The 25,244-nt window shown below is 37.1% G+C and overlaps 2 protein-coding genes and 1 long non-coding RNA gene across 6 annotated transcripts in view; 1 reads left to right on the top strand and 2 right to left on the bottom strand.

Annotated features, from left to right (window-relative positions):
• Positions 1–25,244, top strand: part of LOC113642191 — a 60,964-nt gene that overhangs the window by 1,126 nt on the left and 34,594 nt on the right. Inside the window, exon 2 of the long non-coding RNA XR_007137722.1 lies at positions 35–121. This is a non-coding gene — a long non-coding RNA (uncharacterized LOC113642191). The remainder of the gene's footprint in view (positions 1–34; positions 122–25,244) is intronic.
• LOC113633967 (leukocyte immunoglobulin-like receptor subfamily A member 4) overlaps positions 1–25,244 on the bottom strand; it is an 87,871-nt gene that overhangs the window by 34,920 nt on the left and 27,707 nt on the right. The gene's annotated exons all lie outside the window — the stretch shown is intronic.
• LOC113642190 (sialoadhesin-like) lies at positions 2,065–13,705 on the bottom strand. Of its 4 annotated transcripts, none has more exons than XM_047799809.1 (9): positions 13,602–13,705; positions 7,443–7,478; positions 6,224–6,517; positions 5,192–5,464; positions 4,762–5,097; positions 3,921–4,196; positions 3,332–3,580; positions 2,998–3,097; positions 2,065–2,739 (listed from the first exon to the last, which is right to left on the bottom strand). In XM_047799809.1, exons 1-8 carry the CDS (start codon positions 13,630–13,632, stop codon positions 3,006–3,008), a joined length of 1,587 nt encoding a protein of 528 aa, XP_047655765.1. In that variant the 5' UTR covers positions 13,633–13,705; the 3' UTR covers positions 2,065–2,739; positions 2,998–3,005. The 4 variants fall into 4 exon arrangements, with proteins under 4 accessions (XP_047655765.1, XP_047655771.1, XP_047655769.1 ...); XM_047799815.1 differs by having other exon boundaries at positions 4,107–4,196; XM_047799813.1 differs by lacking the exon at positions 13,602–13,705 and adding an exon at positions 10,248–10,778.

Here is a 25,244-nt window from a genome sequence, read left to right as displayed (position 1 = left end):
AATATGTCTAACAAACAATATATTTTTACCTCAGATGCTGGAGAAGAGGACACAAGACATTATGACATAATGAGAAAAAGGAGAAGAACTAAGAGCCTGGAACGATTTACTGCATTTACCTGTGAGTTTGGTATATCAATGTATTTAATTTTCAAATCATTCAAATCATTCAAATTCAAATCATTACCACTCATTTCTCCTGGATCTATAATTGTTCCCCAGGTGCTGGAGAAGAAGATACAAAACCACATCATGATATTTTGAAACTTAGGAGAACCAAGAGTCTGAAACGATTTGATACATTTAACAGTGAGTATGGTGCATCATCTTCTTAAATTTCACTAAGTATAATGTCTTTCAGAATCAGAATCAAAATACTATAATAGATTTGTTACCACAGCTCCAAGTCACCAAAATAAGTATACAAACATAGAGACTTATATACACAATATAACATATCGTTGCTGTCGGGCAGAATCCTTGTATCTCCAAAACGATTACTCTCTCTCTCACTCATTTTCTACCGCTTATCCGAACTTCTCGGGTCACGGGGAGCCTGTGCCTATCTCAGGCGTCATCGGGCATCAAGGAAGGATACACCCTGGACGGAGTGCCAACCCATCGCAGGGCACACATACACTCTCATTCACACACACACACTCATTCACTCACACACTACAGACAAATTTCCAGAGATGCATGTCTTTGAACCAGGGGAGGAAACCGGAGTACCCGGAGAAAACCCCCGAGGCACGGGGAGAACATGCAAACTCCACACACACAAGGCGGAGGGGGGAATCAAACCCTGACCCTGGCGGTGTGAGGCGAACATGCTAACCACAAAGCCCCCAAAACCATTATTTTTCAGGATAGTATCGTATTCATACTTTAGATTGGTTAATAGCTTGTAAAAATAATCGACCCACATGGGGACTGACCAATAGCATCAATACGTGAAAAAATATGAAATTGACAAAATTTGGACATAGGAGGTTTCCACCCGACAGCGACGATATACAAAAAAATCATAAATAGAGCAAGGATTTAAATAAATATAGCAGTAAATGTGTATTGTTACACAATGAGATGTTGTTGCACAGAGGCGTATCCTTTCAGGACATCGTGGAGTGGGTGGAAGATGTTGTCTGAGATGGTCAGTAGCTAGGATTTAAATAAATATAGCAGTAAATGTGTATTAATACACAGTGAGATGTGTGGTTGCACGGAGGAGATATACAGTCCAATGGACACAGGTAGGAAGGATTTCCTGTGTTGCTCTGCGGAGCACCTTGGTTGGATGAGTCTGCGACTGAGCATACTCCTGTATCTATCCAGGACATCATGGATCAATTGGATGTTCTTTGAGATGGTCAGTAGCTTAGATAACATCCTTCTTTATGACACTAAAGTTAGAGAGTTCAGCTCCATTCCCTGTTGGCATCAGCTACCTTCAGTCCTCAGCAAAAGAGATTGTACTGGCTCCCACAGACTCATAAAACATTTTCAGTATCGTCTAGCAGATATTGAAGGACCTCAGCCTCCTCAGAAACTAGAGAAGGCTTTGGCCTTTCTTGTAGACAGCTAAAAAGTTCTTAGGCCGTGAACTCTCTGGCCTGGCACTGACTTCCCACCCCTCGCTGAGAGAGGAAATCCTTAACAGCCATCTGCAACCCCAGGCTGTGGACCACCTCAGTCATGATGATGATGATGACTGATCTTTGCATCCTTTATGTGGGCTTGACAAGTAACTGTGAGAGTCTTCGATTTTTCCCATATTGTGCCTGGACTTTAGCTCATCCCAACAACCTAATTATTATGCTTGCGTAGATGGTAGGGATGGATGTGGTTCTATGTCATTCTCTATAAAATTTAGGCGAAAAGGTAGAGGCAAGAACATGTTTGAGGGGGCAATTCTTTTGGTGGAATTGGTCCATTTTCCTGGTGCAGGGAGGGGAGGGAGAGAGAGAGAGAGAGAGAGATGGAAGCACTCAAGTAGGGCCTGGTGTAAGAGAGTGGCAGAAACTCCATCGGAGAGTAACATCCTCAATTCCCTGGTTTTGGTTTAATTCTCCATTTACTACTGAACTTTACTGCAAAGAGATCCTCTATACTGCAAAGAGATCCTCTATCCTCTACACCGAATAATAGTTTTAGGATCAAGTTATATGCTTTAAAGAAACATCTTATTAATCCCATGCGATAAATTCTAATGTTCTAGCAGGGGACAAGAGTGACAATGAAAAGACAGCAATATCGCAGTGTTGAATTGATAATGATTTATTTTATTGATCAAAACATTTCATATAGAGGAAATCTCACAAACAAATAGAATAAAAACAGCAGTACAAATGCAGCAGTGGTAGAACTAATACTGAGAAGACACAAAACACAATATTAGCACCATATTTCAGATAACATTTTTATATTGCATAAAAAAGCTGGCTGTGGGGCTTTTTGGACACTACTGTACACACACAGTAATTTACACCTCATCAGGAGGTTTGCAGACATTAACTAAACAAAGCCATTCACAACAATGAGGGTGTCTATAATATGCTGAGCAAATAACAGCAGGACATTTAAATGACAAATCAGTATTGTTTTAAAATCCACACAAAACCATAAAGTAAAAGAAATTCTGGAATAATATATATTATAGTAAATGTATCTTCTTTTTATAGATGAATTTTGCTCAAGCCTCTATGACTGATGAAGACAGAATTGAGAATGCAGTGTGATCTGTTAAAGAAATGAAAAAAAAGAATTCTTTCATTTTATTTTTTCCAGATGTTTGGAAACCAAACTGCATTTGATTTCATCCTAAAAACATATTTTTATTTCAAATTTTAGAACAAGTGGTTATTTTATTAATTTTCATTTAAAAAAAATATTATTTAATCTTTAAAATAAGAAGTGAGTCAAAAGATTATTCTTGCACTTATTAAAGTCATGATGCTCGTTATGTGAAATATAGGGACATACTGAAAAAGTTCTTACCTCGAGCTCTATAACATGAGCAGCAGAATGATGGTCACCAGCAGATATGGAGAGGCCGTCACCACACTACAGATCAGCATGAGCACGGAGAATGGAGCTTCTACACATGATGGACATGAAGCAGAATAAAAGAATAATTATAATCATGTTTATTTCATGCTGAACTGTTTAGATGTTTTAGCTCAATCTGCAGTACAAATAAATTAATTTATACTGTGTGCACGTGTTTCATAGCATATTGTATTGTACATAGACACTATAGAGTTCATTGTGGAAAGCTACTGAATTTAACACATTAAGTGGTATATAAATGAATATTTAAATAATTTCTCACGTCTGACTGAGACCCAGCTTTTCAGTGACTCTCCTCTCTCTGGGTGTTCACAGTGGTAGAAACCTTCATCTGACTTTGAGACAGTTTGGATGATCATCTCTCCTGTAGTCTGGTTCTGGAGAACTGATCCATCTTTATAGAAATCAGCTCGGAGGTTTGAGGGATTTGGGATGTGATATAAACAGCGTAGAGTCAGAGGATGACCCTCAGTCACAGGATGGACAGGACTCTCCAGGATCACATCACCATCTAGAACACAGAAAATCACTAACAAGGAAATCCACACACTATGATGTGTCTGTAGATAATAAATAAAAGTTCTCTAATTTATCTGTATACAACTTCAAACCCTCTAAAACCATGAAGTCTGAAGGTGTTTAATTCAAGTTTGCACAAATCTGCCTACACTAGCTCATGAGAAAACATTCAACTGAATTATAGATACATTAGTACAGATATATATGAATATTGAATACTGATTTGAATTTGTACTCATTTACTTGTACTAGTCAAACTGGTGTCTACAACTAACATACATGTTTTCATTTCCCTTTTCCTTTAACATTAAACACAGTACATGAAGACACACCATGCACTGTGATGTTGACGGGATTACTGTTTTCTCCAGATTCAGACACACACCAGTAAACTCCAGTGTAGGATGTGGAGAGGAAGCTGATGTTACATGTAGATCCTGTAACTGATCCCCAGTATGAACAATGTAACACTCTCTCACTGTGTGTGTATCGTCTCACTGTCCATCCAGTAGACCTACTCTGGTCCTCACAGCTCAGTGACAGAAAGTCATTAGTAAAGTGTTGAGTTCTGTTGGGATTGATGATCAGAGAGACTGGAGGAGATTCACCTTAAACAGAAAACATTTAAAAAGTGCCAATAAACAAAATAATGAGGAAGAACACAAAGAAATGACTGAAATGTGATGTAAATTGCACCATTTATTTTCCAGCAAAATGCTGTTTTATTCGTTTACAGGATTCTACTGTAAATGATTAGACAATTAGAGCAGTCAAATAAGCCAATGTGCAGGATTCTGATTTATTTTACATCATAAATATATAAATATAAATGTATACTTTCTTTTGTCACATACAGAATGTTTACCTGCTCTGACTTTAATAAAATCCTCCTTTACAGAATTCCTCAAACATTTAGCAGACATATGACTTATATACTTATAACAGAGTGACATATATATATATATATATATATATATATATATATATATATATATATATATATATTTATATATATATATATAAAACAAAACGTATACTGAGTCCTGTTTATGAGTATCATACACATAATTTATAACCTAATTATACACATGATTAAATAAATGCTCCATTAATCTGATGTTACATTCACACTTTTAAAGTCTACACTTCAACCGAACAGTTAATTTTCCTCACCAGTGATCCATAGTGGCTGTAGATTGCTGTACTGTGTGTGAAGGGCTGGTTCTTCTCTCTCTCCTCTGCACATATAAACTCCTGTGTGTTTAAGAGCAGCAGGACTGAGAGTGTATTTGCCTCCAGATCCTCTGCTGCTGTCTGAGAGGAGCTCCACATACACCATATAGCCACGATTATTATTTATTCCAGTTAATCCGTCTCTGTAGGGAACAACTGTGTACCAGTTGAATGTCCAGTTTGTAGAGAAGTCTGTAACCTCACAGCTTAGAGTCAATGAGTCTCCTTCAGTCAGCCAGCTGTGTGGAGATACACTCAGTACTGCCTGTGGTCTCTCTGTTACACAGGAAATACAAGATATTTTTTAAAAATCTACTTTCTTAATACAAAGTAAGTTATTTTCATGCACATTTTCACCTGACACACTCACCTGATACAGTCAGTGTAATAACATCACTGGAGTGTGAGGAGCGTGAGCCTCTTCTCTCTGTTCCTCTACAGGTGTATGTACCTGTGTGGGTCACTTCAACACCACTGATACTGTACACCTGTTCACTACTGACAGGACTGTGTGAAGTATCTTTATACCAGCTGTACTGCCAGCTAGAGACACTTTCATCCTGTATGTCACAGCTCAGAGTGACGGTGTCTCCAGTGTAGACGGAGCTCTGAGGATTCACTCTCACAGTCGGTTTGGGTTTTACTGTTGGTGTGAAATGATGAAGGTGTCAGAGCTGCTTTACACTTTACAACATAAGCAGTAGATTCACTGTGTCTAACAGATGATTTGTGTCTAAAACTAACATTTATATTTAACATTTAATACAAGATGTTACAGTTGTATGTTTTCTTACACGGCTGATATTCAGTATATTTTAGATATAATTATAATTAATTCAGTTTGTAATCAGATAGCAGTGGTCAAAATGTCTGGGTATCCTGTGTATCACATCATTAAATCAGTGTTCACACATTTTCTAGAGTTGACAGCAGACAAAGTTATTACATATTTAAAATGTCTTAAAAGACATTAATGACATGAAATACATCCAACAGAACAAAAGTAAATCATGGATTATTACCCCAGAGGTGTTAATGTGAACAGTCAAGTGAAGAGAAGATAATGAGGCTTTTGTTTAAATATTGTGAGAGATTTCTGTGATGAGACAGAGACTGATGAGGATGATAATAAAAATCTCTCAATGACAGAATTCACAGATAAAACCTTCTATTTCTAATGTCTCAAATCATCAAATAAATCAGATAATAGCAAATCCAACACAAGGTGAGGTCACAAGGTGAAAAAGACATGATGATGATTGTGATAGAAATTGGTGTTTACTAGACAGGGAAGTAAAAGTCAACATTAAAGAAACAGGGACTCAGTTTCTGACAGCTCAAAATCTGAACCCTAAAAATAAAGAAGATATTAAATAAGAAATAAAAACAGCCACAGACTCACCTGATACAGTCAGTGTAACATCACTTATCTCTGAGCTCTGATTGTATCCCCCATGTCCTCTACAGGTGTAGGTTCCACTGTCAGAGTCTTCAACATTCTTGATTCTGAACACCTGCTTTGTGTTGTCTATGAAATTTCTCTCATTTCCATTTGAATAGAGTTTGTTATTATCTTTATTCCAGCTGCAAGTCCACTGAGTGTTTCCTCCTCCCTGTATATCACATCTGAGAGTAACAATCTCCCCAGTGAACACATGTGTATCAGGCTTTATGGACACCACAGCTTTAGGACTCCCTATAAAACATTCTGTTGTTAATAAACCTTACATAAAGTCATTCCCAAGTCTACACTACTAATATCATTTTTAGAGTGAGTTTGAGTTCATTTTTTGTTACTTGTTGATACTGATATGTGTAACCTGCTTAATATTAAGAAATCAGGGGCATCATGGAGCATCTTATTTAGCACTAGTTATATCTGTTGTTCTCTTTTGTTTTCTTACATATACTTGCCTGAAAATGACATGGATTGTTCCAAATGATGCACTTTGCAAGTAAAATTAATTATATATATTTAAAAATTAATTTAATTTAAAAATAAATTATATCTATTTTTATTGAATTATGTGTTCATAAAAGTATTTTATTACACCTGAGCTCCTCTGGCCACATTTCTTAGGGCAATTGTTCACACACTTGCCCTTGCCAGTGCAATGAACATACATACAGACACACTCACACACACTCGCACACAATGTCCACAATCTCACACACCCAAAAACACACTTACACACCACACAAATACACAGACAAGCATTGGACATTGTATTTCATTGGGGCTCCATAAAAAAAGCTACACATTTGTAAATATTTCACACTTGTGATATGCCTTTGTCCAGCAGAGGGCAACACCTGATCTACCAATAAACTTCACACACACACACACACACACACACACACACACACACACACACACACACACACACACACACACACACACACACACAGTGTTTAGTCTGTAATATTTCATCAAATCATGTGCCTCTGATCATAAATATAGTGAAAATAATTCATAATTTCTGCTTTACTATTTTACTTACATTTACATTTATTATTTTACTTTATTTATTGTATATAAATGAGGTTTATTATATTATATATTTATTATACCAAATATTACAAAAAGGAGACAATATAAAGATGAACTATATATAACTCACTTTGAGCCTGGACCACTGGTATGAGTGAAATCCGCACTAAAAAGGGAACAGAAATAGAACATGACGTAAATATGGAAAATGTCCAGTCTATTAATGAACACAGCACATTTTAGACACACAGAACACACAAGCTTAAATCTCACTCAGGAAACTTAATTCTTACCATCCTGTAAAAATTATATTTTATCTCTTAAATAATAAATAGACATGATCCAGGTAAATGTCACTATGCTGCTCATGAAGTAATGTTCTTGAAAAGAAAGCGAGAGAGAGAGAGAGAGAGAGAGAGAGAGAGAGAGAGATCATACTGTAGCAATTTAGAAGATCCATACAAAAAACTGTTTACATTTCCAGCATTTAGCAGATGTACTTATATCCAGAGTGACTTACATTTTTTCTCATTTTAAACAACTGAGCAATTGAGGGTTAAGGGCCTTGCTCAGGGGCCCAGCAGTGACAGCCTGCAGGATGTGGAAATCAAACTCAACCTCCTACTTGGTAGTCCAGCACCTTAACCTTAGTGTCATAACTAGTGTAGTGAAAATATTAAATATCATGAGTGTTTTTATATAATAGTTATGTGTTTGTATATAATGTTATGTGATTTTACTGTATTCTGTGTGTCAGACTAGGGAGAAAGGACAAGAAGCCCTTGTTCCAAATGTTAACATTGTACGTGCTAGAAGGATGGGAACTTTAGGGGAGTTTGTGTGCATGTGATAGATAAGTACTGATAATGGAATGCGGCCTTGTTGAGGTGATAATTCAAAGGCATACAACTTCAGTAACCAGGGAGGATGCATGAAAACACACACCCACACACACAACAACACATACACACAAACACAGATACACACACAGGGTACAAAATGGAGAGCTGAAACACTGGAATTTGTATCATCACAGTTTAGACGTTGCACTGTAAGGACGATGCCTTTTGCTGCAGCAAAATAATATTCTGTCTTTACTTCTTTGCTTTTACCACCACTTCTGAGTGTGTTTCATACATCTAGATCAAAACTGTGATCACACTAGCCACAATGTAATTTATCCTTTAGCTAAGCATTTTGGAAGGCATTTGTATACAGAACAAAAGTCTCCAGTGCCGAGTCTCCAAACTCGCTGCTTAGTCTCCAGATCTTTAAGGGTGTTGAAACACCCTTCTCTGGATGAATGAGTTAAAACTGTATGTTGGCCACTTCTAGGATGTCCTTAACTGATGCATTCATGAAGGATTCATGAATGAAGCAATTTTTCACGCAATGAGGATATACTGTATCTCACTTGTATTTTTGAATGATTTTCCTGGACATTTTTAGCAGTGTGGTTAGAGAGGACAGAAGTGTGTCCAGACTGCTGGAGGTTTTATTTTGTAGTTATAGTACACTTAATACAGTTTAAACACTAAGGGCCTTTACTATTTCTTTACTTTCTAATTGGTCATTGATCAGGCTTTTTTGTGTGAAAAGGTTTTATTAAAAGGTCTCTACACTCTTGGAGTAAGAGATTCTGGTCTAATTTCTCATTTAAATGTGTTTCCACTCCCTTTTTGTCTCATCTTTTGGTTCAATCAACCAGAAGTCAGGACTGTGAAGCAGAAACTTCTTAATGAATTAAATGTAATATTTTATATTGTATAATTAATTCTAATGCAGTATTCTTACCTTTGTACCACTGCAATTCTAACTAACTATGTGATGGTAATGATTCTGTATGAGTTTGTATAAGTGGCTCATAGAAATTGTACAGTTGAAGGTAGGAAAAATGATGTTATGGTAGACAGAGGGAAAGGACAACAGGGTAACAGAGGCTGCTGTTGTAGCTGCCCCGATATGAAAGGAGTGAGACCTGTAGCTCTGATGAGAGGCCGCAGGATTGGCTTGAGGTCATAGGAGGCAGCAAAATGATTATTGCATGAAGTGAATTCACCGACCCTTTTGGTGCTTCTTTTTGATGCAGTCGAGGATCAAGCGGATAAACGGATGCCTCAGCAGACTGGACGGATGGATCCATGCATCTTAGATGAAATTGAATGCCTGAAACTTTCCTTTTATTGGATGAAGCGGCATAATTTTTATTAATTAATTAATTATTATTCTTTTTTTTTTTTTAAGGCATTTACGATGTCGGCTTTGCTCGGCCCCTTTTCTGACTGTTTTAATGCGCTGGATAGCATGTCAACCGATGCATAAAACAAGGAAAATTAGGGAGAGGAATCAAGCTGTTAATGCTTGGAACATGTACGTTGTAATGAAGAACTGAGAAGTTTCTGATTAAAGGTTTCAAAGCATAGCATAGCAAAGCATAGCATGACCTATTGTGATATGCATTGCATAGTATAACATGGCATAGCATAACATCACAAGGCATAACAAACTAGCATAACAATCTAACGTAACCTAGCATGACATAGCATAACCTAGCATAACAAGGCATAGCATAACCCAACATAACATGGCATGACATAATAGCATAAACTAGCATAGCAAGGCATAGCATAACCTAGCATAGCAAAGCATAGCATAATGTAGCATAGCATAATTTGCACTCAAACCTGCTCTGGTGAACCAGTCACCATAATTACACGCTGGATTACTGTTTAACTCCAATAACAATAATTTTAACAACACGTGCAACAACAATTTTTATAGCATATCGAAGCATAGCATGATGTAACCTAGCATAGCATAACAAACCATACCTAGCCAGCATAGCATAACAGACTGTACAACACGCCAGCCCTAAGGTTACTTCCGACTCAAAAAACACAACATTATATGCAAACATGCATACCATATCGATTACCTGTAAATTTAAAGCACATTCAAACTTTCCTTTGAGCTCGAATATACTAATAATAATCGCAACCACTTATAGTTCCATATCAGGAACACAAAAGGAGTTAGCTTGTGGTTTAAACTCTTAATAGCTGCCAAGTTTGAATCGTGGCAGCAGCAATGCGCTAGAAAGCGGCTCAAAGAATGGAAATTTAAAGGGTCGGATAATATGGATGTCGTAACCAGATTGGTGCGCGTCATGAACAGCTGATTATCAGCTGATGCATGCTTGACGACGTGGCCTGCCTGAACTAACGCAATTCTTGATTGGCTAATTCCAGCATTACACTGCACCATATAACAAAGCACAGTGCTCAAAAACCTGTACCAAGAATAAGACCATGAGTTTAGTATAGTTTGGTGGCCTCCACAGGCTATATCTCTATCTCTGAGGAGGATTTACACTGAAATCGGCAACAGGAAATGTGCATCTGTAGAGTGCTGCTTTTGTGGACAGGAAACAACCACCATGCAGATAAGACAGGAAATGTAGTGACCTAAGGATGTTCAAGCAGAGATTGTTCTAGTTAGAGAATCATGATGGTGTCCTTTACCCAGAGGTGGGAAGTAACGGAGTAAAAATACTTCGTTACTGTAATTAAGTAAATTTTTCTGGTAATAGTACTTTACTCCACTATTTATTTTCCGGACAACTTTTTACTTTTACTCATTACATTTTTACACAAATATCTGTACTTTTTACATTTTCAAAACGGACTCGTTACTTTTAGTATTATTCCTTCTCATTGAGCGCTGTTTCCAGCCTATCATCCTATCATTGTGCTCCTTTTTCCCCATGTGACTAGTGTACTGTATTATTTACTGGCTATCAGACATAGACTAAGTATAGCGGAGCTAACAATGAGCAGCACGCCTACAAAAGGAATGGCTAATGTTAATTCAGAGGGAGTCACAGATGCTAAAATAACTAACAACGAGGACATTCCTGAACACAAATGGCCATATATGAGGGAGATGTTTGAAATAATCGGCAGGTATATGTATGTAATAAATATATATATATATATATATATATATATATATATATATATATATATATATATATATATATATATATATACACATATATACACACATACATACATATATGTATATATGTATATAAATAAAACATGACATCCAGTTACCAGCATGACACTAAACAGGTAGTAGTAGCGGCGACTTTTTACTTAAGTACATGTCAGAGCCCATACTTCTTTACTTTAACTTGAGTAAAAGAGTGTAGTTACTACTTCAACTTTTACTGGAGTCTTTAAAAAATTAGTATCTGTACTTCAACAGATTTTGCCACCTCTGCCTTTACCACATCAAATCCTGTGATTAAGCAGAAGAGGTTCCACTATGTGCTCCAACACTATTGCTGAAGTGGAAGTGAAGGCCATCAAGGACAAAACAGAATTCTAATCAATGCAGGTCAACAGCTGTTCTATTGCCCAGACATGGGAAAGGACAGAGAGCATGTGCTGTGGTGAACAATTTGTCTTTGGGAAGATGCAACTGTTTGTGCACCCACAGATCCCAGAGTTCAACTCCAATGAAGTCAGTTTTTCTGTATTTCTGGAGAGCTGAATATAGAAAATAGCACTCATTAGATATTTTAATTTCAAACATAACTTCCAACAATTAGCAATTTTCTAAGCAACAGGTTCAACATCTCATCTCATAATTCACCATCAGATTCCCAGAATGTTTGAGACCAGATTGATGGCAGAACTTCTTAATGTATCTGAAGTGGACAAGTCGTATACAATAGCTCATCATCTGACTGGAAATGGTGGCAGAAAAGATTCAACACTGGACAACATGCTCTATAGTCTTCCACTGAGAACAAACAACAATGGCCACAGCAGATCCAGGCCCTCACATTTGCCTGCAGTATTACTGTCCATGAAACTCCAAGCCATGCACCTTTCTTCTTTATGCTTGGGCATGTCCCTAGGTTGGCAGATGATGTCACTTTTAAGCAATTGATGTGCCCGATTATGATTCGGATACTAATCCTCTTTATCCTGCTTCATGACTGCAGTGGAAACTGCACAGAAACATTCTTCAGCTGAGCAGCAACAATCTCACTGAATGGGAATCACTTGGTTGGAGGAGACCCAGTGCTTGTAGAGAATAAAGGAGAATGTAAGGAAAAAGTGTGCCGATAGGTGTGAAGATGGGGTATATACTATTTACTATATGATGCAGGAGGAAGGCTCAGAATTTAGCACCAACAACTTGAATGCATGAAACATGCAACTAGTTTCAGCTTCAGACCTCCTCACCTTTTTCACTGCTGAACTCACAACACTGTAAAAAGAAAGAAGCTAAACCACAACTGCTCACGTGTCTGTGTTCTCAGTTCTCTAAAACTGTCTTTTCCCTGTGTGTGTCAGTGTACAAGACTAATGAGAAGTGTTTATTTCTGTAGAATTCAATGATAGATTTGACACAAATAAGTAAATGATACTAGACAATAGTTTGGTGAAAGTGTGTATTAGAATAAACATTGCACTGAGATGCTTCACAGTACAGACCATGATAATAACAACAGGTATGTGACTGTAGGTTATAAGATATTTTTTGTGTTTATCAATTATCAACACCCTTTTTTCACACATCCGCTTCTTCACATCTAAATTTGCACCAACAAACTGTGGCCTGCTCTCAGGCCTCTAACAGTGTCACTGCTCTGTGTGTGTACAGGACTAAAGTGTTTGCAGTTTGTTTCTGCACATTTATTGCTTTATTTTTTTACATAATAATAATAATAATAATAATAATAATAATAATAATAATAATAAATAAATGATTTGTATTTATTTTTATTAAAAGTGTTGTGCATTACTTTGGTACTAAAGTGCATTAGAGTGAACATGTTCTTCTGCACAGACCATAATAGTAACAAAAAAGGAAATGTAGGTTATAAGGAATTTAATTAAAATTGCTAGTTAATGCTAACATGTTTTTTTTAACATTTATGTATACAGGAAACACCAAAAGAAGACAACCATCAACTACAGATTCAGACAGTACAGACTAACTCTCATTATATTATATACCCTGTGTTTTAAACTTGCCCTACTTGTACTCTAACCTGTTGAACTATCATAGTTACTGAGAGTATTTACACATCAAACTAAACCCTTCTCATAACAGATATGGAGACACTGATCCACCTGAAAAGTCATGATGAAGTACACACAATGTCCTAATCACACAATAAGATCATCACTCAGGACATTCAGACTGCAGATGAACAACTTTATACCCCACCACTCACTCTAATGAAGACACAAAGAGAACATTTACTTACAGAGCATCACAGGCAGTGGACTGAGCTCCATCCTGTCCGTCTAATGACTGATTGACTGACAGAGCAGTGGTGTGTGTTAAAGCTTTACCACTTCCTGTTTGCTTATAGAGAGAGAACAGAGAGAGAGAGAGAGAGAGAGAGAATAGATGTACCGTGGTGTGAAAAAGTGTTGGCTCTCTTCTTGATTTTTTTGCATGTTTGGATCAAGAAACAAATTGAAATACAAGTCAAACATAACAGAAGCAATGCTGTGAAGTGCTTACCCCCAAACCTAATAACTGGCTGTGCCGCCCTTAGCAGCAAGAACTATAATCAAGCGTTTACGATAACTTGCAGTGAGTCTTACAGTGCTGTGGAGGAATTTTGGTCCACTCATCTTTGCAGAATTGTTGTAATTCAGCCACATTGGAGGGTTTTAGAGCATGAACCAACTTTTTAATGTCATGCCACAGCTTCTCAATAGGATTCAGTTCAGGACTTTGACTGTTTGCTTCCACTTGAAGTCACAAACACATAGCCACAGATTGACCTTCAGGACTTTATGGTAGACAGCAGAATTTATGGTTTTATTTATCACAGCAAGTCTTCCAGGCCCTGACCAAACAGCCCCAGACCATCAAACTACCACCACCATATTTTACTGTTGGTAGGATGTTCTTTTTCTGAAATGCAGTGTTACTTTTACACCAGATGTAATGGGACACACACCTTCTATAACTGTTCAACTTTTGTCTCATCAGTCCACAGAGTATTTTACCAAAATGGGATCATCAAGATGTTTTCTGGCAAATCTGAGACGAGCCTTTATGTTCATTTTGCTCAGCAGCGAATTTCATCTTTGAACTCTGCCATGAAGGCCATTTTTGCCCAGTCTCTTTCTTATGGTGGGGTCATGAACACTGATCTTAACTGAGGCAAGTGAGGCCTGCAATTCTTTGGATGTTGTTGTGGGGTCTTTTGTGGCATCTTAGATGAGTCTAATCACTTCACTTTTAAGGTAATTTTGATCAGCCGTCCACTCCTGGGAAGGTTCACCACTGTGCTGTGTAGCTTTTGAGGTCTACATCACTTTGTCTGTCAGGTGGTTTCTTGATTGCAATCAGGTGTGGCAGTAATCAGGCCTGGGTGTGGCTAAAGAAACTCAGGTGTGATAAACCACAGTTAAGTTTTAACAGGGGGAGCAAACACTTTTTCACACAGGGCCATGTGTGTTTGGATTTTGTTTTCCTTTAATAATAAAAACCTTCATTTAAAAACTGCATGTTTTGTTTACTTGTTATCTCTGACTGATATTTAAATTTGTTTGATGATCTGAAAGATTAAAGTGTCACAAACGTGCAAAAAAAAAAAAATCAGGAAGGGGGGCAACACTTTTTCACACCACTGTACACGCATCAGCCACAACATTGAAACTACCTGCGTAATACTATGTCCCTCTTGACACAAAGTTATACAAACGTAATACTATGTCCCTCTTGACACATCTTGACACTCATCAGCCACAACGTGAACAGTGAACTCCTCCTGTCATAATAACTAGATTATCTGCGCATGAATGAAAGATTTATCTTTTTATTAATATCAAAGAGCTTATATAATATTATAATATTAAATTATAATAAGGAGATGCTTAATATGATAATATTAGAATTTTAACAGGTCCGGGCAGACCCGTCGGTCCGGATCCGGACCACGGTCCGCCATTTGGTGATGCCCGGTCTACAGAATTGGGGTGAATTGTTGCTAGTTGTCTGTAGTGAAGAACATCACACACTTCTAAGAGACATAAAATATATGTAACATTGAAACTAAATGCGTAATACTATGTCCCTCTTGTGCCACCCAAACCGTTCTGACCTGTCAAGTAATGGCATAATGTCATAGCATGATGTTCATATGTGTAACATATGTTTTGTGTTTTGTCCTGTGTTTAGACAGCGGTGCGGAAAGAAACATTTTGGGCGCTGCAGCATATCAAATATATGATAATTTGAAATTAAAATGCGCGCAGCAGCTTTATTAACTTAAGTAAAGTTGGCCGCATATTCACAGATTGGAGTTTCCAGAGTCAACAACTCCTAGCTAAACGCTGTTACTACACAAATAACACCTCTTTTGTTATCATAGTAATGTAGAGAGGCAGCTACAACAAATTTCCTCAATATCAGATTTCCTCCGCGTTGGACAAAATACATAAGTCTCTATGTGCGAACACCTAAGAAACAGATTCCAAGGGACCGTCTGCAAAGAGCAAAACCCGAAAAGCGAGTACAAAAATACTGTCACCAAATTCAGCTCACACATCACTGATGTCATGGTAGTTATACTACAACACTTATTTGTCTGTTTAATTTTTATGAATTTTCATAAAAAAAAAAAAAAACTTTAATAAATAAATTTTGAACACAGTACTAAATGTGTCATGTTATCTATTCATGTCTAATATCAAATTCATGTACTTTAAATATCATTACCATGAGAGAAAATAATATGGTTCCGTTTTTCAGTGAATATATTTATATTACGTATTTACAGTATATGTAACGAAGTGGATCACAGCATCAAGTATTTCTATGCGAATCTGCCTGATTAGTAAGATAATTGCATAACGTGTAACGTTAAGAAAAACGGAATGCAAATTTCAAATCAAATATTTTTCTGTTTTGTCATGAAATCACCATCGACCCACGGAAATGTGTTTGGTTTTAAACAAACTTCTGTATGAGCCTCGATGCTTTGTAAATGGCTATGGAAAGTTCTAGGCCTCATTACCGTTAAAAGTATAACGTTGACCCCTAACATTAACGTTATTTTACTGAAGAAAAGTATTATACAACAAAATAACCTAACAAAAACTATACAAATGCTCACAGACTTAAAAAAGGACGCTAATTACAGAGGAAATGTAAAAATAACTCACCATACTACACACTACAGTTAAATAATACGATAAAATATCTAATAAAACTTACTAGTCCCACACAGTTCATTTTGTACATGAATTAATTGTGTATTTATTTACAATTGTACTTAGGAAAATCTAGTATTCAATAAATGTTAATATTACTATGTAGAAATTATTAGTGTTAACCTAATATATTTTACTACACCAAAAAGTTCGTTTTTTCAGTGTATCTTTATCTGTAAATAAGTTCAACTCATTAAATCACAGTTGTATTTAAACGATTTCTCACATCTGACTGAGACCCAGCTTTGCAGTGACTCTCCTCTCTCTGGGTGTTTACAGTGGTAGAAACCTTCATCTGACTTTGAGACAGTTTGGATGATCATCTCTCCTGTAGTCTGAAACTGGAGAACTGATCCATCTTTATAGAAATCAGCTCGGAGGTTTGAGAGATTTGGGTTGTGATATAAACAGCATAGAGTCAGAGGATGTCCCTCAGTCACAGGATGGACAGGACTCTCCAGGATCACATCACCATCTAGAACACAGAAAATCACTAACAAGGGAATCCACACACACACTACGATGTGTCTGTAGATAATAAATAAAAGTTCTCTAATTCATCTCTATATAACTTCAAGCTATCTAAATGTGAGGAGTCTGCATGTGTTTCTAAATCTTAAGAAAATGTTTTTGTCTTCACCATGCACTGTGATGTTGACAGGATTACTGTTTTCTCCATATTCAGACTCACACCAGTAAACTCCAGTGTAGGATGTGGAGAGGAAGCTGATGTTACATGTAGATCCTGTAACTGATCCCCAGTGTGAACAATCTAACACTCTCTCACTGTGTGTGTATATCGTCTCACTGTCCATCCAGTAGAGTTACTCTGGTCCTCACAGCTCAGTGAGAGAGAGTCTTTAGTAAAGTGTTGAGTTCTGCTGGGATTGATGATCAGAGAGACTGGAGGAGATTCACCTTAAACAGAAAAGAGCCATATAAAGTGTCAATAAACAAAATAATTATAAAGAGGCAGAAAACAAGGAAATGACTAATGTGATGTAAATTAGTATACATTAGTATACAGTATACACAGTACAGTATTTATTTTCCAGCAAAATGTTTTACAGGATTCTACTATAAATAATTAGACAATTAGAGCAGTCAAATATTTGTAAATTTAAAATTTTTATTTTCCTGTGTTACCACGAAAAATGACCAAACATCAAAGAGAGGAGGCATCATGAAATACATGAGAAAATACACAAAAAAAAATCATGATAATAATCCTCTACCTGCACTCAGGACTCTTTATAATAAATTCTGTATTAATCTGATGTTACATTCACACTTTTATCTTCTACAATTCAACACTACTGTTAATTTTCCTCACCAGTGATCCATAGTGGCTGTAGATTGTTGTACTGTGTGTGAAGGGCTGGTTCTCCTCTCTCTCCTCTGCACATATAAACTCCTGTGTGTTTAAGAGCAGCAGGACTGAGAGTGTATTTGCCTCCAGATCCTCTGCTGCTGTCTGAGAGGAGCTCCATAAACATGATATAGCCATGATTATTATTTATTCCAGTTAATCCGTCTCTGTAGGGAACATTTGTGTACCAGCTGAATGTCCAGTCTGTAGAGGAGTCTGTAACCTCACAGCTTAGAGTCACTGAGTCTCCTTCAGTCAGCCAGCTGTGTGGAGATACACTCAGTACTGCCTGTGGTCTCTCTGTTACACAGGAAATACAAGATGAGTTTTTATCTAGTTTTACTTAATACAAAGTAAGAAATTTTCATGCACATTTTCACCTGACACACATCTGATACAGTCAGTGTAATAACATCACTGTGTGAGGAGTGTGAGCATCCTCTCTCTGTCCCTCTACAGCTGTATGTACCTGTCACTTCAACTGATACTGTACACCTGTTCACTACTGACAGGACTGTGTGAAGTATCTTTATACCAGCTGTACTGCCAGCTAGAGACAGTGTGCAAGGAGCTCTGAGGATTCACTCTCACAGTCGGTTTGGGTTTTACTGTTGAAACCAAATGATAAATTATTTGTACTATCCACGATTACAGCACGGGGCAGGTTTTGTGTAGCAGTTCATGTTTTTTAATTACAGTAAGATTGTGTTTAACCTGTAACACTTTATAACATTTTGTGTCGATGACGTTATTATTCTGTTTAATATATATGTTGTGTTTAGACTGAAATGAGCAGAATATAATCTCTTACATTGTACTGTATATTGTGTATAATGTTTTTCTTCTTTTAACAAAGTTTAAGTAATAAAACAACGTGTCTAACCCTGTTATAGAGTTACTGTTATAGAGTCCCCGTGCCTCGGGGGTTTCCTCTGGGTACTACGGTTTCCTCCCCCAGTCCAAAGACATGCATGGTAGGTTGATTGGCATCTCTGGAAAATTGTCCGTAGTGTGTGAGTGTGTGAGTGAATGAGTGTGTGTGTGTGTGTGTGTGTGTGTGTGCCCTGTGATGGGTTGGCACTCCGTCCAGGGTGTATCCTGCCTCGATGCCCGATGACGCCGGAGATAGGCACAGGCTTCCCGTGACCTGAGAAGTTCGGATAAGCGGTAGAAAATGAATGAATGAATGAATGAATGTTTCCACCATGAAGTACAGATTATTTTAATCAGAATGTGACAATGATTATAATTTTATTAAATAATGAATGTCACACTGAACTTTTAATCCATATATAGTTACATTTACTGTTGTGGAATGTCTGATAAACTAGTTAGTTCCTGTTCTTGTCACATTAGATGTCTGGAGGCAGATACAAGAAATTATAAAATTGTGACAAACACTAGATCAGGACATCTGCAGACTAAACACACAGCGGTAACAACAGTTACAAGACAAATACATACATGGTGAAACAAAGGGGTTTAAATACACTGACAAATCAAGGGTTAAAGTGAAAACAGGTGAGAATAATCCAGATACATTAGAACAACAACCAATGACAGGACAGGGGCGGAGACAAGACATGAATCAGAACAAAAACCCACATGACAACATAAACAAAAACACAACAGAAACAGGTCAATATACAGTATATGTGCAGGTTTGTCCTCAGATGTGTCCCAAGTATCTTTAACAGTTCTCACTTACAGACGTTTTCTCACAAAGATTTAATTTAATCTATATTTTAATAAATAAATATAAAAAACACAGAACCACAAAATATAAACTTTTCTGTCCTGAAGATGTTTACATGTCAGAAAACAGTTATAGTGTGTGTGTGTGTGTGTGTGTGTGTGTGTGTGTGTGTGTGTGTGTGTGTGTGTGTGTGTGTGTGTGTGTGTGTGTGTGTGTGCGTGTGTTAAACAAAATGGTTTTGGATCTCACCAGTCAGAAATGACAAATACTTTTAAACATATGGATTTCGAGATTATTCTGAAAATTCTGGAATAACAAGAAATTACAAAATAATTAAGCAATAATGTTTACGCCTTCTAACAAACCTGTGATGAAAAGAGGAAAAAATCATGACATACCTCTCACTGAACTCTGTGTAGTAGAAGATTCTCCTGCATGCTCGACACGTGTACTCTGTTTCTCCTGCATTATTGACCGTCACTTTAAGTGTGTTCACTTGTTTATTGTTCAGATTCCATAACCGCTGATTATTTTTGTACCAGTAAAACTCCCATCCAGTCCCCTGCTGCAGCTCACAGCTCAGAGTGACGGTGTCTCCAGTGTAGACGGAGCTCTGAGGATTCACTCTCACAGTCGGTTTGGGTTTTACTGTTGGTGTGAAATGATGAAGGTGTCAGAGCTGCTTTACACTTTACAACATAAGCAGTAGATTCACTGTGTTTAACAGATGCTTTGTGTGTAAAACTAACATTTATATTTAACATTTAATACAAGATGTTACAGTTGTATGTTTTCTTACACGGCTGATATTCAGTATATTTTACATATAATTATAATTAATTCAGTTTGTAATCAGATAGCAGTGGTCAAAATGTCCGGGATGTTCCTGTGTATCACATCATCATTAAATCAGAGTGTTCACACATTTTATAGTCGACAGCAGACAAAGTTATTACAAATTTAAATGTCTTAAAATACAATAATGACATGAAATACATCCAACAGAACAAAAGTAAATCATGGATTATTACCCCAGAGGTGTTAATGTGAACAGTCAAGGATTGTGTGTGAGGATTGTGTTTAAATATTCTGAGGGATTTCTGTGATGAGACAGAGACTGATGTGGATAATGAGAATAAAAATCTCTGAAAATGACAGAATTCACAGATAAAACCTTCTTATTCTAATGTCTCAAATCATCAAATAAATCAGATAATAGCAAATCCAACACAAGGTGAGGTCACAAGGTGAAAAAGACATGATGATGATTGTGATAGAAATTGGTGTTTACTAGACAAGGAAGTAAAAGTCAATATTAAATAAACAGGGACTCAGTTTCTGACAGCTCAAAATCTGAACCCTAAAAATAATGTGAAGATATTAAATAAGAAATAAAAACAGTCACAGACTCACCTGATACAGTCAGTGTAACATCATCACTGATCTCTGAGCTCTATCTTCTATGTCCTCTACAGGTGTAGGTTCCACTGTCAGAGTCTTCAACAGACATGATTATGAACTTCTGCATTGCAGTGCTTAAGTATTCTCTCCCTCTTCTCTCTGAGAATTTGTTATTATCTTTATTCCAGCTGTAAGTCCACTGAGAGTCTCCTCCTCCCTGTATGTCACATCTGAGAATAACAATCTCTCCAGTGAACACATCTGTATCAGGCTTTATGGACACCACAGCTTTAGGACTCCCTATAAAACATTCTGTTGTTAATAAACCTTACATAAAGTCATTCCCAAGTCTACACTACTAATATCATTTTTAGAGTGAGTATGAGTTCATGTTTTTGTTACTTGTTGATACTGATATGTGTAACCTGCTTAATAGAAATCAGGGGCATCATGGAGCATTTTAATTAGCACTAGTGCTATAATTATTTCTATAAGTACACACATACACAGCTGGAATCACTTTTCGACACTAAACTTGTGCTGTTTTATATTTAATATGTTAAGAAATTTAAGCAGCCTAAAACTATTTCAGTGAAAATTATTTATTCAAATCTGATGATGACATCCTTTAGTTAGATCTATAAAAACTACATTAATAAACAGGGAACAAATTAACAAATTGTACACAAACTTCTTAGCACTAAAATAATTTACATATGGAGACAATATAAAGATAAACTATATATAACTCACCTTCAGCCTGGACCACTGGTATGAGTGAAATCAGCACTAAAAAGGGAACAGAAATAGAACATGACGTAAATATGAAGAATTTTCAGTCTATTAATGAACACAGCACATTTTAGACACACAGAACACACAAGCTTAAATCTCACTCAGGAAACTTAATTCTTACCATCCTGTAAAAATTATATTTTACCTCTTAAATAATAAATAGACATGATCCAGGTAAATGTCACTATGCTGCTCATGAAGTAATGTTCTTGAAAAGAAAGCGAGAGAGAGAGAGAGAGAGAGAGAGAGAGAGAGAGAGAGAGAGATCATACTGTAGCAATTTAGAAGATCCATACAAAAAACTGTTTACATTTCCAGCATTTAGCAGATGCACTTATATCCAGAGCGACTTACATTTTATCTCATTTTAAACAACTGAGCAATTGAGGGTTAAGGGCCTTGCTCAGGGGCCCAGCAGTGACAGCCTGCAGGACGTGGAAATCAAACTCAACCTCCTACTTGGTAGTGTAGCACCGTAACCCCAGTGTCATAGCTAGTGTAGTGAAAATATTAAATATCATGAGTGTTTTTATACAACAGTTATGTGTTTGTATATAATGTTATGTGATTTTACAGTATTCTGTGTGTCAGACTAGGGAGAAAGGACAAGAAGCCCTTGTTCCAAATGTTAACATTGTACGTGCTAGAAGGATGGGAACTTTAGGGGAGTTTGTGTGCATGTGATAGATAAGTACTGATAATGGAATGCGGCCTTGTTGAGGTGATAATTCAAAGGCATACAACTTCAGTAACCACGGAGGATGCATGAAAACACACACACACACACACACACACACACACACACACACACACACACACACACACACACACACACACACACACACACACACACACACACACACAGATACACACACACGGTACAAAAGGGAGGGCTGAAACACTAGAATTTGCCTCTTCACTGTTTAAACGTTGCACTGTAAGGACGATGCCTCTTGCTGCAGCAAAATAATATTCTGTCTTTACTTCTTTGGTTTTACCACAACCTCTGAGTGTGTTTCATACATCTAGATCAAAACTGTGATCACACTAGCCACAATGTAATTTATCCTTTAGCTAAGTATTCAATAAAAATGCTGCAACTGGATCCTCAGCCTCACGACGCCTCATATAACATTTATATATATAATTACGCTACGTTTATATGGATATTATATTGTTACTATTGAGTGGATAAAATGGGTCACCACAGCGAATCATCTCTCTTCACCTATCCCTATCTTCTGCATCCCCAACACCTGCACCCACTAGCTTCATATCCTCATTAATTCCATCCATGATGCTTCATCGTTGCTTTGAAAAGTGTATTGCGAGAACTCTCTCTGAACTACACGCGCACACACACACACACACACACACACACACACACACACACACACACACACACACACACACACACACACACACACACGTCCAGCTACAATAATGTATCATATTAATTTGAAACAGCAACCCAGAATATTTGTCAAAAGCATTGATTAAAACAAATGATGACAATAATCACATGAAAAAAACAACAACTTAAATTCTAGACCTCTGGCAGTGAGAGGGGTGTTATGGAGCAGTGGGCAGCCATTTATGCTGCAGCGCCCGGGGAGCAGTTGGGGGTTTCGGTGCCTTGCTCAAGGGCTCCTTAGTCGTGGCCGGCCCGAGACTCGAACCCACAACCTTAGGGTTACAAGTCAGACTCTCTAACTATTAGGCCACAACTTCCCCTTTTATATTGTATAATTAATTCTAATGCAGTTTTCTAACCTTTGTACCACTGCAATTCTAACTAATGTCATAATGTGTTTAATTTTTTTAAAACTCCGTTAATTACAGGCTCATATCTTACAAGGTATGAAAAAGGATGTCAGGTTTGATGAACCATGATTTCTGTTTCATGATGTAGATCAGGGGAGTCAGACTCAAATTCACAGTGGGCCAAAATATAAAACTGAGATAAAGTCATGGGCAAAACTGAATATTTATTGAAAAATTAACTGCAACTGATATGTAATGTTCAACCTTTTTCATATGGAAACAAACTTTAGATTTGCTGGAACACAGGATTTGGAACAACCAGAGCTTGATATTACAAACACAAGAAATTAAATATGAAATAAAAGACACATCAGTGGTGTTCATTTCTTATTTAAATAAATAATATAATTATGCCTCTCACTGTATCGTTTTAAGTTCCTTTTTGAATTGGATCTTTTTCAAAACCAACAACAAAACAACCAAAAATAATAATTTCATTCAATGAAAATCCGACTTTTCGCCTATTAACAGTTCATGCCTTCGAGTAGAAAAAGTGCATAAAGTAAACATGTATTCAAACTCAGTTTGCTACATTCTGATTTACTCTGCACATTGATCTAAGCCAGACACCTGGCATCTTTTTTTAGATGCAAGTTCATCAATGTCTGGGTTCGGGCTCTGAGCTGAGGAAATTCTCAGGATCCTTTTATCTGGGCACGCGATGTCAGAAACTTTGACCATACACTTTTTGACAAACTCTCCCTCATTAAAGGGCCGGGCAGATTTTGCAATCTCTGCTGCCACAGTAACGGTTTACAGCCTTTACAGCAGCTTCACTTTTTGATTTTGCTTTCATGAACATAGTCTGCCGGGAAACCAGACTTTTTTTTAATCTCCTCCGCCTTCTGGAGCTTCTGCTTTACGTCCAGGTCCTTATACTTCTCATAATTTTTTCGTTTCATAGTGTCTTCTTATGTTATATTCTTTCGTTACAGACACGTTAGCTCCGTTAGCACACAAGACAAACATGTCTGTCCTTTACAGTATATTCGTGAACAGATAATCTGCCTCCCTCCTGTCTTGAATGCTCCTATTGTCCATCTTTCTTTTGGCCATTTTTGTGGAGGGTGAATTAACTTGCCCAATGTGACTGTAGCATGGTTGTTAACGACTGTCAACAGAGAATGAGGGGCACCTGCTGTTTGTGACTATGAAAGACTACTCGTCAATATTTGTAGTATTAGCGGAGCATGTGGCGAGCCAGCTGTGATGCACGTTTGATATGATCTTGCTAATTTGGCCAGCGGGCCTGAGTTTGACATATCTGATGTAGATGATCAGAATTTAGTGACAAAGCATGAATCCATGACCCCAACCTGCCTTATGTGAACAGTTCAGGCTGCTCATGGTGGTCTATGAATTTTTTCTTGACAAATATTTCATCCCTTAATACCAATTGAGGATTGTCTGAAATTTGGTCCATTTATGTTCAGAATTTAATTATAATGGTTAATTCCAGCATTACACTGCACCATATAACAAAGTTCCACACAAATACGTTCCACACAAACCTGTGCCAAGAGAAAGACCATGAGTATAGTGTAGTTTGGTGGCCTCCACAGTTACCAGATGAGAATCTCTGTGGAGAAT

The sequence above is a fragment of the Tachysurus fulvidraco genome, chromosome 1 (genome assembly GCF_022655615.1).
Source record: "Tachysurus fulvidraco isolate hzauxx_2018 chromosome 1, HZAU_PFXX_2.0, whole genome shotgun sequence".
NCBI lineage: Eukaryota > Metazoa > Chordata > Actinopteri > Siluriformes > Bagridae > Tachysurus > Tachysurus fulvidraco.
Note: the sequence above shows the minus strand (reverse complement) of the source record. Positions and strands in the feature narration are given on the sequence as shown.

Excerpts from the sequence above, each read along its gene's own strand:
- LOC113642190 (XM_047799809.1), bottom strand. The coding sequence starts at position 13,632 with ATGGAGCTCAGTCCACTGCCTGTGATGCTCT. Across the intron at positions 7,479-13,601 it reads TCCACTGCCTGTGATGCTCT|TGCGGATTTCACTCATACCA; the intron begins GTAAGTAAATGT and ends TTCCCTTTTTAG. Across the intron at positions 5,465-6,223 it reads TGTTACACTGACTGTATCAG|TAAAACCCAAACCGACTGTG; the intron begins GTGAGTCTGTGG and ends TCACACCAACAG.